Source organism: Dendropsophus ebraccatus, chromosome 8 (genome assembly GCF_027789765.1).
Source record: "Dendropsophus ebraccatus isolate aDenEbr1 chromosome 8, aDenEbr1.pat, whole genome shotgun sequence".
Lineage (NCBI taxonomy): Eukaryota > Metazoa > Chordata > Amphibia > Anura > Hylidae > Dendropsophus > Dendropsophus ebraccatus.
Genome location: NC_091461.1, coordinates 124,134,757 through 124,148,743, shown reverse-complemented (window position 1 = coordinate 124,148,743; position 13,987 = coordinate 124,134,757). Strand labels below are relative to the sequence as shown.

Here is a 13,987-nt window from a genome sequence, read left to right as displayed (position 1 = left end):
CAGGCGCGCCATGGAGGTCTACATGGAAAACCTTCAGCGATAAGATGGTAGGATGCCGGAATATTAAATAACTCGATAACATTCACAAGTCGGAAGCTGAGCGGTAAAACACGAGACGGAGGAAGCTCCGCTCTCCCTGATGAGAATGATTGACGACTCGGAGTCTCTAGGACATGATACAAGTTCTTCTAGAGGGGTCGAGAGTCTCGGCATTTACCTATGAAAGCCACGAATCGGAGAGCAAACAATGGAGATAATGGAATGAGTAAACAGAGGCCGCTCCTTTTATTCCTCTCTCTCTCCTTGGATCGGGATTTTATCTCGCCGCATTACGGACGCCAGAATCATCCGGAGCTTCAGAGCTGCTGCTGAAATATCACTTGCCAGCATTGTGTTCTCCGGGCTTTCTCATGTTCATATCAATATGCATCACAATGAGTGTCTGGTGCACGGCCACCGCTTATAATGACTGCACTTCACGATTTGTTAGCACACAGGCCCGGCCGGCGCGTTTACTGCTTGCCATGAAAATCAATGGAGCCAGGAAGATGCTTTATAATGGTGACTGCGGCTCGAGGGGAAAGGACCAAAGCAAGGACCCCATGTAGCGTCCTGGTGTCCTGCAGTGGTCACTTACTGGACCCGTCCCCTGAAGATACAAGATATAGTATAGAGAAGACATGAGGAGCAGCTTTACCTTCACTCTGGAATCTGTTACTTATATCTCACGGGAACCAATTCACAATTTTATAGCCCGGAAAATTCTAACTGGAAGTCAATGTGATCGAGCCGGACTCCAATGATGGAAGGGGACGATCAAAGGAAAGGAAAGTCGTAGGATGCAGAAGCCGATGGCTGACTGTTGTGTAATCTGCTGAATAAAGCAATATACACTCAGACATAACTTCTGATATGTTGCTGCCCATAAATAGACTAACAATTCCTTCGATACTTGTTATTATCTATCCAGTCTCCTTCCCCCAGTTCTCAGCTGCTGCTTTATGTTGAAGACACAAAAATCTGTTAGTGAGCCTTTCTCTCTGTCTCCCCCTTCTCCCCCCTCCCTTCTGAGACAGCTGGCGTAAACAAGTACCTGGATGGCATTATCTGCAACAGTGTAGCTTCTACATAATGCTGGGAGGGTTAATCTGAAGTCATGTTGCTGATAAACTCACTGTGATTAATCCTCCCAGCATTACAAAGAAGCTGCAATGTTGCAGATACAGCCAGCCAGATACTTGTTTACATCAGTCGTCTCAGAAGGGAGGAGGGAGACAGAAAGAAAAGCTCACACACCAATTTTTGTGTCTTCAGCAGAAAGCAGCAGCTGAGAATTATGGGAAGGAGGCTGGATAGATAATAACTATAATAAGTATTGAAGGAATTCTTGGTTTCACCATGGGCAGCAACATATCAAACGTTATATTTTGGTATTTATTAGATGCCAAATTGATATAGTTATTATTTTTAATTCAAAAGAATGATCTACTGTGCTTCCCAGTATCACTAAATAAACGGAGATCTATGAGAAATTGCCTCAATGTGGTCACCAGTTGATTCCCATTGAACTGATAAATAATGGTGTCTTCTTACCTCTGGGGTCTTTCATGCATTTTCTGCTCTGTTGTCACCTTTGCCCTTCTTCCTGTCTACGTCCTGAAACATTTCTGCTCCTGCTGTACACTCTTACATCTGTACATCTCCTTCCTCCTATAACTATTGACATTGCACATTTTTTGTGTACGCCCAAAAAATATTTGAAAAAATTGATCAGTGGCAAACGGCTACTAACGGCATACAACTGCATCTGTTATTGCATTAGGTTTTTTGTATAAAAAGGAAACGTTAAATGGATAGCAAAACGCAGAAGGTGTAATGGGAGAGGGGATAAAGTTGGCTGAATTCCCACCTCAAGTGTCCAGAAGGAACAGGATGTACACTAGATTGAAAGTTGGGCTAATAAAGACAACAGAGCAGACGGTTTGCATCAGAAGGAGAAGGAAAGACTCCTGCAAATCTACAGTAGTTACATAAGTTTATTATTGTATATTTGTTAATTTATTAGGCAGTTAAATATAGGTTTCATTGTCGGAGCCCCCCTTTATAGTGGAAGAGACCTTTGTTGCAGGATTGTGCTGTAGAATAGCAGCATACTGGTATAACATGTGAATCCAGACTCAGCCGTACTGGGCGCATCTGTCGCTGTGTTCTCTGTTTCTATTAACAACCGGCAGAAATGATGTGACTGCAGCTGTGAGCGATAATACAGGTCAGAGGTCAGGATCAGCGGAAAATAAGGAATGAAAAGAATTTATAAAGTTATTATATGGAATAATACTATGACTGTAAGTTGTGTTTAGAGGTGGATGTCTGCATTAAGACACATAGAGGTTAGCGTGTAGGTGATATTACTCCCGATCATCCATTATAAGTTATCTTTATGTAGAGAAAAGAAATTACTTCTAGAAGTGCTGAGGACTGAAACATAGAAAACCTGGAGATATCTGCTGATCTTATGGTCCCGGTCCTCAGCTTCTTGTGGGGAATGGATATATGTGATCCATTCCCCACAGGATCTGCCTGTTCAGCCAATCAGACAGAAGTGGGCGGGTCAGACAGCCTGGAGACCAGCGGAGGACCGGGAGCGCCGGAGCAGCAGCTGCAGGGGACCAGAGGAGGAGAGTATATAATATGTTTATACAAGTCCCAGCCTTTTGTCCGAGGACCCCTTTAAAGTGAGCACTTTGTGTTATCACTGACATCAGCTTCATATCTTATTCTGTATCCAAGGGTGTAGCTATAGGGTGATGCATAAGTCACATCCAGGCCCTGGTGCTTAATGGGTACTGGTCATGATGAGTTCTGCCCCATGGGCGTGCAGTCGCTCCTGCTGCTGGAAGTTCAAGTATGGATAGGACTATGCCGGGTCAGTTCTGTACGCAAAAAAGGCTCAGCACTCCAATGCCACTGTCCACACTGTGCAGGTCACACGTCGCTGTGCCTAAAATACAGGGAAAAAAACCAGAAAGATACAAGATACCTCTTGGCAGAGGTCACAAAGTGAGTCAGAAGAAAGGAACGTGAAAGATCTATGCCATCATTTATTACTAAAAGCATGTTTTTTAGGCCACTCTGGCTTCTTTATCAGGTACTCACCCGATGATGTAGTCCTTTCATATTAATTTCTTCTGACACTTCATGACTTGCACCAAAAATACTTGATGGAGTGATGTGTAGAGATAAGGGAATAAGATTCGATGGAGATGGTATTCGATCGAATATTGCAGTATTCGAACGATTCGAATTCAATCGGGTAGTGTGACGAATACGCGGGAAACATTCGAAAGCCCTCCCATTGCACTTGGCGCTTTTTTTTATCCAATCACCATGCAGGGAGGCCGTGAGGGACCCTGGGAGTACACACGCAGCGCCAAAATGGCGTCTACCCTCATTGGATGGCTGAACCACATGACCTCAAATATTTAATAATTGACTTCCGCCTCTTGACCGCAGATGTGCGTTCAACCTAGTCAGGGAGAGATCTTGGAGCAGGGAGAGATAGGTTTGGTCAGGCAGGATTACTACTGAACCCAAAAGTGCTTTTCAGGGCTAATATGCAGCGAAAAAGGTCATCTCTGCATCCAAAGCTCTTCTCAGTGCTAAGAAATAGATGATATAACAGCAGCAGCAGGTGTATTCATTCCAGTACCCTGTGTGTACAAGTGACTTATAGTGTCCCTGGTTTAGCCCACTAAGGGCGCGTAAACGGTATACATATTGTGCCAGTTGCCCAGTAAAAGGCATGTGATACCTATTGTGCCAGTTGCCCAGTAAAAGGCACGTGATGCCTATTGTACCAGTTGCTCAGTAAAAGGCACGTGATACCTACCGTGCCAGTTGCCTAATCTCTGCTTTGCTGCGGACTAATGTTCGTACAGCGTAATGCGTGATACATGCGAATAACGTGTCGAATGGTCGAATATCGGTGCCTATTTGATTCGAATTATCGAAAGTCAAATATTTCACTACTCGCTCATCTCTAGTTATGTGGAGGTGAGCAGGTTCTTTGGTTTAGTGGAGTGGTGTGAAGGTTCCTAGGCTTGATGGAGTGGTGTGGAGGTTCCTAGGCTTGATGGAGTGGTGTGGAGGTTCCTAGGCTTGATGGATTAATGTGGAGGTTCCTAGGCTTGATGGAGTGGTGTGGAAGTTCCTAGGCTTGATGGAGTGGTGTGGAAGTTCCTAGGCTTGACGGAGTGGTGTAGAGGTTCCTTGGCTCGATGGAGTGGTGTGGAGGTTCCTTGGCTTGACGAAGTGGTGTGGAGGTTTCTTGGCTTGATGGAGTGGTGTGGGCGTTCCTAGGCTTGATAGAATGGTGTAAAGGTTCCTAGGCTTGATGGATTGGTGTGGAGGTTCCTTGGCTCGATGGAGTGGTATGGAGGTTCCTTGGCTCGATGGAGTGGTGTGGAGGTTCCTTGGCTCAATGGAGTGGTGTGGAGGTTTATCGGCTTGATGGAATGGTGTGGATGTTTATCGTCTCGATGGAGTGGTTTGGAGGTTTGTTGGCATGATGGAGTGGTGTGGTAGTTCCTCAGCTTGATGAAGTAGTGTGGAGGTTCATTAGCTTGCGTTTACCCCTTGGAGTGGGAGATACAGGGATGGCTGTGGTCTTTATTGTCCTATTCACATGCGGCAGAGTGTTGTTCCTTGTCCTTGCACAACTATCCTAGGTGAGATCTTCCCTATTTTTGGCAGACATGATTCTAGATACATCTACACTATGGATTGCTGCCTGCTGTGTTGTTTCATGGTCGCAGAAGGATCTATTACATTGGGACCCCGGAGCTTCTTGTTTTTCCTCACCCTATAGACCTTTACTTTCTGCATTGGATCCTCCATTAATCCTGTCTCCATACAGGGATTAGTGACCTGCAGGTATTATGCTTTGCATTTGCATGAAATGATAATAAGTGCGTCCTGGTCTAGCAGGCAGTATATTAGAGGAGTTCAGTGTAGAGGCCGGAGGATGACAATGTGCCATCGTCTATTGATTCCCTAATTACTGGAAGTAGAATTCTTAGTCAGCAGGAAGCTGGTGTTGCCCCGGTCTATGTGAAGTAGATTGCAGCTCCGGCTCAGCTTGGAGCTGTTCTCCGGCGGCCTGGCATAATAATCTACCTGTCTCTTCATTCTTTTCATAGCTCACTAATTTATCAAATATTGACATCATTTTAATCATTCATGAAATTACAATCTAATTACTTAATGAAATGATTTTCTGCGCATCATGATAGATGTGAAATGAAAAGAGCTGCAATTTGCAAACAACACAGTTTTCATTGTTCTCCGAATCGGCTTCTGCTGAATATTTATACTTTCCATCTACTGCGCCTAAATATGAAGACCAACAAGTCTCAGTATCCAAGGGTAGCGGCTAGAGATGAGCGAACCTCGAGCGCGCTCGCCCAAACTCGAAGCTCTGCATCTGATTACTGGGGCTAAAGAAGTTGGATGCAGCTCAGTACAATAAAGCTGTCATAATGTGATCACCCATACTCTAATGATACTGAGATGACTCTGCTCATCAGGTCCCAGTCTATACAGAAAAGCTAAGTAGGGAGATACAGAAAACAGGAAGTGTCAGATTCTTATGTTTGTGATCTGCGTAAAAACTAGAAGATATCTAAGATTTTGTATGTGGAGTGACATAATACACAGAGATGTGTTTGCAGTAAGGACCTGATTTACATAATAAGTCTTTTTCTTGACAGCACATTCTCCTTAAAGGGAGACTGTTAGTAGACTTCTGCTGCCTGAATTGTAGGTAGCATCAAATCCTGATCTGTTATCACTGACAACTGTGTTTTACTTTGAAACACTATAGACTGTATAAGAGAAAAAAAAGTCCGGCTAAAACAAAAAATACACTGTAGGCAGGGGGTGCGGGAAGATAATGAAGAGTCTATACGTAGATCAGCGCCACCAGCTCCTAATCACCACTGGGGTCCAGTTTCTCCTGGGAGCTGTAGAAGAAAGGGGGGGGGGCGATAGTGGTGAAGCAGTGGTGTGAGGCAAAGAGACGGGTAAATATTGATTACTTATTATGCTCCCCTCACCAATGTTTTTTTTGGGGCTGGACTAAGTCTGGGAGGCGGTTTCCCTGGCACCCCCACTGCCTAGCTTTGCTTCTTTGACCAGTCTCTCCCAGCTTTGTGTACAGGTGCCACCCGCTCAAGTTGAGCAGAGTTGGTGACAGCCAAGTAGACCACCTTCTAGACACATTTTTTCTATAAAACGTTGCACCTATTTTCAGTGTTAACTTACTTGACGGTAATGGGGGACCTGTGGGGTTTCGATGCTGCCCATTGTTAAGGCACCATAAATCCGCTGACAAACTCCCTTCAAAGGGGATATCCGGAAAGTAGGAAAGGTCCTATCTCCTCTGCTCTCCACTGCTTCTCTACCCTCTCTGCCTGTCCTGATACTTCCACAGATGGGGGGGGGCATGTTGTGGCCAGTGATCAATAAAACAACAATGTTATCAATGTCACACTGACATTGGGCAGCTATTGGACATTGTGTGTCACTCGCGTGCTTAGTGCCCACAACGTGCTCCCGCCTTCCTCTTGTCTACAGAAGTTATCATCACAGATGGACAGAGGGAAAAGAGGAGAACCAGAGAGCCAAGGGCAGAGGGGGAAGTGGAGTGCCGGATTGGAGAGGGAGAAGTGGAGCACCGAAAAGCAGAGGGGGAAGAGGAGCACCGGAGGACAGAGGCCAGATGGGGAAGAGGAGCACCGGAGAGCCAAGGGAAGAGGGGGAAGTGGAGCACCGGAGAACAGAGGGGAAAGAGGAACACCGAAGAACAGAGGGCAGACGGAGAAGAGGAGCACCGGAGAACAGAGGCCAGAGGGGGAAGAGGAGCACCAGAGGGCAGAGAGGAAAGAGGAGCACCGGAGAACAGAGGCCTGAGGGGGAAGAGGAGCACCGGAGAACAACGGCCAAAGGGGGAAGAGAAGCAGCAGAGGGGAAAGAGGAGCATCGGAGAACAGAGGGCAGAGGGGGAAGAGGAGCACCGGAGAACAGAGGCCAGAGGGGGAAGAGGAGCACCGGAGTGCAGAGGGGGAAAAGGAGCTCTAAAGGGCAGAGGAGGAAGAGGATCACTTGAGAACAGAGGGGAAAAAGGAGCACTGGAGAGCAGAGGGCAGAGGCGGAAGAGGAGCAGCAGAGGGCAGAGGGGGAAGAGGAGCACTGGAGAGCAGAGGGCAGAGGGGGAAGAGGAGCACCGGAGTGCAGAGGGGGAAGAGGATCACTTGAGAACAGAGGGGAAAAAGGAGCACTGGAGAACAGAGGGCAGAGGCGGAAGAGGAGCAGCAGAGGGGGAAGAGGAGCACTGGAGAACAGAGGCCAGAGGGGGAAGAGGAGCATCAGAGGGCAGAGAGGAAAGAGGAGCACCGGAGAACAGAGGCCAGAGGGGGAAGAGGAGCACACGAGAACAACGGCCAAAGGGGGAAGAGGAGCAGCAGAGGGGAAAGAGGAGCATCGGAGAACAGAGGGCAGAGGGGGAAGAGGAGCACCGGAGAACAGAGGCCAGAGGGGGAAGAGGAGCACCGGAGTGCAGAGGGGGAAGAGGATCACTTGAGAACAGAGGGGAAAAAGGAGCACTGGAGAACAGAGGGCAGAGGCGGAAGAGGAGCAGCAGAGGGCAGAGGGGGAAGAGGAGCACTGGAGAGCAGAGGGCAGGGGCGGAAGAGGAGCAGCAGAGGAGATAAGACATTTCCTGCTCTCCAGATACCCCCATTTAACAACCAGAGAGCATGAACTGTACATCTAACACCTCAACCTCATCTAATGCAGAATGTACCAATCAATGAAATTTGTCAGCGGGTGGCTTGGATTCCTAATATCTCCAGTCAGAGATGGAATGACAGCTGTATGAGCGGGGGATCAGCAGGTCTTCTCCACGTGTCTGTGATTAATGATTGTCTGTTTCGCATCACATTGGGCTGAGTGTTCTGTAACCAGGACGAGGTGTCAGACATGTTTCTGCAGGGACGCAATTGGCGAATCCTGTCTTGTTTTGATAAAAGGCCTCATTCTCTCTGTGAAGTGTGACAAGACTCCGCTGCTACAGTGAGAATCCGCTCCGTAACGCAGAGCTCAAGGAGCACAGACATAATCATATTAGCAAAGCTTAAGATGTCAGCCGCTCCTCATTAGTTTTACAATTTGCTGCATCATATTTCAGCCTAAAGGAAAGAAAACGCCATAAGGGATAATTCTTCTTAATGTCTGACATCTTAAATATGTTTAAAAAGCGAAGAACAAAAGCAAACACAAGACTCGGCTCTGTTCACATTGGCCTTATGATGTATGCAAACCCGGAGAAAAAATTAATAGACCCCATTATGAGTCAATGAGGCTCCCAGATCCATAGGTCAGACATAGCCGATAGAAGAAGAAGCCAATCCCAACAGACAAATTCCAAAAGGAAAGCAATAAAGAACCAAACAATAAATTGTAAACACATGTAGAATGGTTGATTGAACCCCAATTTTGCTGGGATTGCCTAAAATCTATGATAAGGAGGGCTGTTCCCCAGTTCCACTAGAATCGGCCGCTTCATCTGTTCACCAATGTGTCCAGGACCTTTAGCCTTAGGACTTTGTATATTTTGCTGGGATCCATCCATTCTCCTATATAGAACATACTATTAGGCGCCCGGCATCAGGTGACACAATAATATCCCTGCCGGGTTTTATCTCAGCTGGTCTGTTTATTAGAAGAGCTAGCGGAAGACAAAGGAATTATTAGTGCGTTCCCGGCTCGGGTTTATGATTTTCTGTCAATCTTCAGCTAAGGCATAAAACTCTTTTTGATTGAATAAATTACAGAGCGTGATTTAATCTTCCTCGGTAACATTTGAGTGGTTAGTGCATCTTAAATTGAGTCTGGATATGTCGGAGCAGAATGAAGTCAGTGACACAATGATTTGCTTGTTTGAGGAGGAAGAATGGGGTCAATGTTGGCGTGTTCTGCTAACACCGCGCTCCGCCTCATTAATAGAGTGCTCCGCCAGCACCAGTCATCCACACACTTCCCCGGGACTTCGTTTTCGGCAGTAAATGTTGACATACATTATGTAACATATTACAATTTCTATTTAAAGAGAACAGATGTCGGTGAATATTGAACAGGGAAGCCAGAGAGTCATTCAACACTGAAAAAAGCTTCAATATTAAAGAGCACTAATAAATTTTTAGATAGAAAGTCGAGGAAGTGCGCCAAACCTTACCGCTCCTTCCTTGCTTCTGCCTTTCAATGCCAAACCTTACCGCTCCTTCCTCGCCTCTGCCAATCAGCGCCAAACCTTACTGCTCCCTCCTCACCGCTACCTATCAGCATCAAACCTTACCGCTCCTTCCTCGCCTCTGCCAATCAGCGCCAAACCTTACTGCTCCCTCCTCACCGCTACCTATCAGCATCAAACCTTACCGCTCCTTCCTCGCCTCTGCCTATTAGCGCCAAACATTACCTCTGCTTCCTCGCTTCTGCCTATCAGCACCAACCCTTACTGCTCCTTCCTGCCTATCAGCACCAACCCTTACCACTCCTTCCTCGCCTCTGCCTATCATTGCTAAACCTTTCCGCTCCTTCCTCGCCTCTGCCAATCAGTGCCAAACCTTACTGCCCCCTCCTTGCTGCTACCTATCAGCATCAAACCTTACCGCTCCTTCCTCGCCTCTGCCTATCAGCGCCAAACTGTACCACTGTCTTCTCGCCTCTGCCAATCAGCGCCCAACCTTACCACCCCCTTCCCGCTCCTTTCTCGCCTCTGCCTATCAGCGCCAATTTCCTAAAGGTCAATACCATTTGCCTAAATACAATCAGAGAACTGAGATGTGGGACTTGCAGGTTAAACGCTTGATACTTAACATGAGACGTCATACGTGAAATCACACAATGATAACTCGGACACAATGAGGCTCGTTTATCATTATACAGTATACGGATTACACTTTGTGTACGTGTTATAATACAATGGTTAATTCACTGGTTGCACAATATGTCTATATCCTAATGCCGTCTTCATCCATCTTCATCCAGGCTGATGGAGCTGCACAGGTTTATTATATCCATTTCTAGGCTAAAGCAATGACTCCCTCATTCCTTAGTGAAGTTCTTCCAGCTTAAAGGGGTTATTTACCATTTTTGTTTCTTTTAAATCATTTGGTGCCGGAAAGTTATAGAGATTTGTAATTTACTTCTATATAAAAAATTTTAATAACATTTTTTTTCTCATAAAAATAAGAGCTCCTCCAGAAAGCTGGCTCCCTGTTACTGGATTCAATAGGTGAAACCAATATCCGTCTGGAGGAGATATGATTTGCTTTTCTCCGGGAAGCATTACCTGCTCCTTAGGAGTCTTGATACCGGCTTGTTAGATTACAAGGAGATACATTACTCTTCCATACTGTTCCATCCAAGTATTCTGAAAAAAAAAAAAAAAGATCAGGATGGACAGATGTCGTATTATACTACAGATACAAAGCTGTGGAGAATTATACTCCATCTCGCTCTATCTGCCAGCCAATTTACAGGCTCCAATCCATAGACTCCAAACCATGGACTCCAATCCACAGGCTCCAATCCACAGGCTCCAATCTACGGACTCCAATCCACGGACTCCAATCCACAGGCTCCAATCCATGGACTCCAATCCACGGACTCCAATCCACAGGCTCCAATCCACGGACTCCAATCCACAGGCTCCAATCCACGGACTCCAATCCACGGACTCCAATCTACAGACTCCGATCTAAAACAAAAGATAAAACTTGTATAACTGTGTTAACAATGTAGTGAGTATGGGGCCTCGGGCTTATCCCTGAAGAGCAGATGTTCGGGGAAGGATTGGACACAATGGGTTTCAGCACGCTCCAGCCTTTGTTTCGGCACGAGATAATAGAATTCTTAGTTTCTTTATTTACAGAAATCCATTTTCTCGAGAAGAAAAATCAAAGGCAGAATATCAGAAGAACACGGATGATTTTCACAGTTTACTCAAAAAATGTAGATGAATGAAATTGTCATTTTGGAGTCGCTTTTAATGTTCAGTGTCTCCTGGCGTGTCTCCAGAAGAAGAGACCCGGTGACCATTACCTCCTTCTATCCGCTTGAGCCTTAGGAATTATTCATAGATGGATCAGATGCTGCGGCTGTGCCGGGACTACCAGTCCTTCTTATTATTCGCCCAGCAACGTCCATGGAGGTGAAAGGTGAACGGTTGCTGCCCTTGTAGGAACCAAGTGGCAAATTCAGCATGATGGTGGAAAGCGATAAAGAGGAAAGCGCTCATCATGTAAAATGAACAGAAACTCAATGCTTTCCGTGTTGTGGAGATTTTTATAATTTAATAGTTTCACATTTCCGACATGTAATAATATTTTTTTTATATATAGTAAAGGATTAGGATACGCGATGAGCACAACTGGAGCAGCTCAAGTCAGATAGTTTGGCATTTGATTACTGGTGGCTGGAAAAGTTGGATGCTGCCCTAAGGAGTCCTGGTGGACTCCTTATGGCTTATGGCTATATCCATGTTTTCCAGGACTCCCTAGGGCGGCATCCAACTTCTGAAGCCACGGAGAGTCAAGTACCAAGTGATCGGGTTCAGAGACCATTTCCAAACCTGAACAGTTTGGCATCTCCGCTCAACACTAGTGGTTGCTAGTAGCCTCTGCTTGAGAAGTCCATGCCTTGATGGGCAATATCTGTTTTAGAGACACATGAGGGACTCGGCAGTATGACACCAGGACTGACTGACTCTCCAGTTATGTTGGGGCAGATCAGGATTTGGAATTTAACATGGCAAATTATTTTGTTCACAGAGATATTAGAATCCAGCAGTGGTTGGTTTCCTTCCTCTATGGATCTGCCCATTATATACAAAGGTTGCACGCTTTCTAAGCCCTATACAACATCTAGACCCAGGCAGGTCACTGTATAATTTGGCAAATTCACCTGTCAAAAAAGTTAGATGGCACTGAAACATCAAAAGTCTTGGTCCAGAGTGGTTAAATATTCCTTTACACCCATCTTTTAAAGGAGCACTCTGGAGAGACAATGTTTTTAAACCATCTGGTGTCAGAAAGTTATACAGATTTGTAATTTACTTCTAGTCTTTCAGTACTTATCAGCTGCTGTATGTCCTGCAGGAAGTGGTGTATTCTCTCCAGTCTGACACAGTGCTCTCTGCTGCCACCTCTGTCCATGTCAGGAACTGTCCAGAGCAGCAGCAAATCCCCATAGAAAACCTCTCCTGCTCTGGACAGAGGTGGCAGCAGAGAGCACTATGTCAGACTGGAGAGAATACACCACTTCCTGTAGGTCATACAGCAGCTGATAAGTACGGGAACACTGGAGATTTTTATATAGAAGTAATTTACAAATCACATTAAGTTTCTGACAACTGATTTAAAAACGAATTGTTTTCTTTGTCCTACCCCTTTTAATATATGGTAATCTGAATGAGAACATGAAGGTTCTGCAGGTTTTCTGCCAAATTTTTTTTTTTTTATTAAAATCCGGTCCTAAACACAGAGAGAATCATATTAATGTCAGAAAGGACAGACAAAGGATAAAATATGATTTTACTGTTGAATCCTAATAGTGAAGACTTTAGAAGACTAAAAGAACAAGGAAAGGTAAGGAAAAAAAATGCAGAAGAGAGTAGATCCCTCCAGGCTTCCACAAATGTTCTGTATATATATATATATATATATATATATATATATATATATATATATATATAAAATCTGTGTTACCAATGGAAAATGGACTCTCCCAAAATCCAGCCTTAGGTCATAAGCAGTATCCACGTCTTCCTGGCAATCCTAGGGCTGCATCCAACTTCTCCAGAGTCAAATGCCTTCTACATGTCCACCTAACACTAGTTCCAATGTTTCTTATATATCTTCTTGCTTATACTATTGGTTTATGCAAAGTGACTGTTGACCAATTTGGTGCAATGGGCATCCATTTTTTTTTCTGGCTGTTATTACCTCAGAATAACTCCTCCTGAGAGCACAATGGCCACCAGGCCCCTCTCCCGCCATAACCGATCTCCTCTCATTCTCACTCTTCAGTTCTTTAAGGACTCGTCTACTCTACATAACTAATTTACATCCACTACATATTCCATTTTCCTTGACATTTACTTTTATATGCAATTTTATAACATTTTTCTTCAGAGTTTTCTCTCCTTTATGGCGACTCCCTCGAGCCGGAGGACGGAAGAAATTATCTTAAATGAATGGATGGCCGGTGATTTTATTGGCCTCCTTGGAACGCCTTCTTTCCTTCTTTACATCGATGCTATGTCACCACGTTACCATTATATAAACCGAGAAGTTTTAATCTTTCTCCTTCTCTTGGGGGGGGGGGGGGGAATAATATGGTGTAAAATTCTAAAGTGTCTTTTCAGATACTTTTTCCGGCACTTAGGTTTATAGGAGCGACGCAATGAGCTTTCCCCGCGCCGGTTGCCGCTCACCACAGATCTTTTTTTTGCCCAATAAATTACACCTGGCGCCCGAAGCTTCTTACAAAACACCTACTTTTCATCCAGCAGTCATTCAAAACACTCGATCTAATTACAAAGCCCAGACATCAGGCAATTTATGAGCCCGGTCTCCTTGCTTTCTTATATGTTCTGTTATTTAGTGTTTTGCAGGATTCACCTTTATAAATAAGTAATGAAAGGAGCGCCTGACCCACCACAAATAAAGTGGCCATAATAGCAGTCTATGGGATGGGGTCCTGCACATCCAGGTTATGTGCACGCTTTGCTCTATTTGTTGTATGGTGGATACCAACAGCGTCTTACAAACCCAACTGGCTTGGTAGAAAACAATGGGGTCATCGGGTCTTACTGGGTCTTTACACTATTTCATCCACCAAATATGGCGAGGTGCTTAGACCCTCACTG

The 13,987-nt window shown here is 45.2% G+C and overlaps 2 protein-coding genes across 3 annotated transcripts in view; both read left to right on the top strand.

The window, feature by feature from the left end:
* Positions 1-13,987, top strand: part of TNR (tenascin R) — a 306,854-nt gene that overhangs the window by 85,452 nt on the left and 207,415 nt on the right. The gene's annotated exons all lie outside the window — the stretch shown is intronic.
* LOC138800119 (octapeptide-repeat protein T2-like) lies at positions 5,395-6,969 on the top strand. Its single transcript, XM_069981929.1, has 2 exons — positions 5,395-5,424; positions 6,634-6,969. Exons 1-2 carry the CDS (start codon positions 5,395-5,397, stop codon positions 6,967-6,969), a joined length of 366 nt encoding a protein of 121 aa, XP_069838030.1.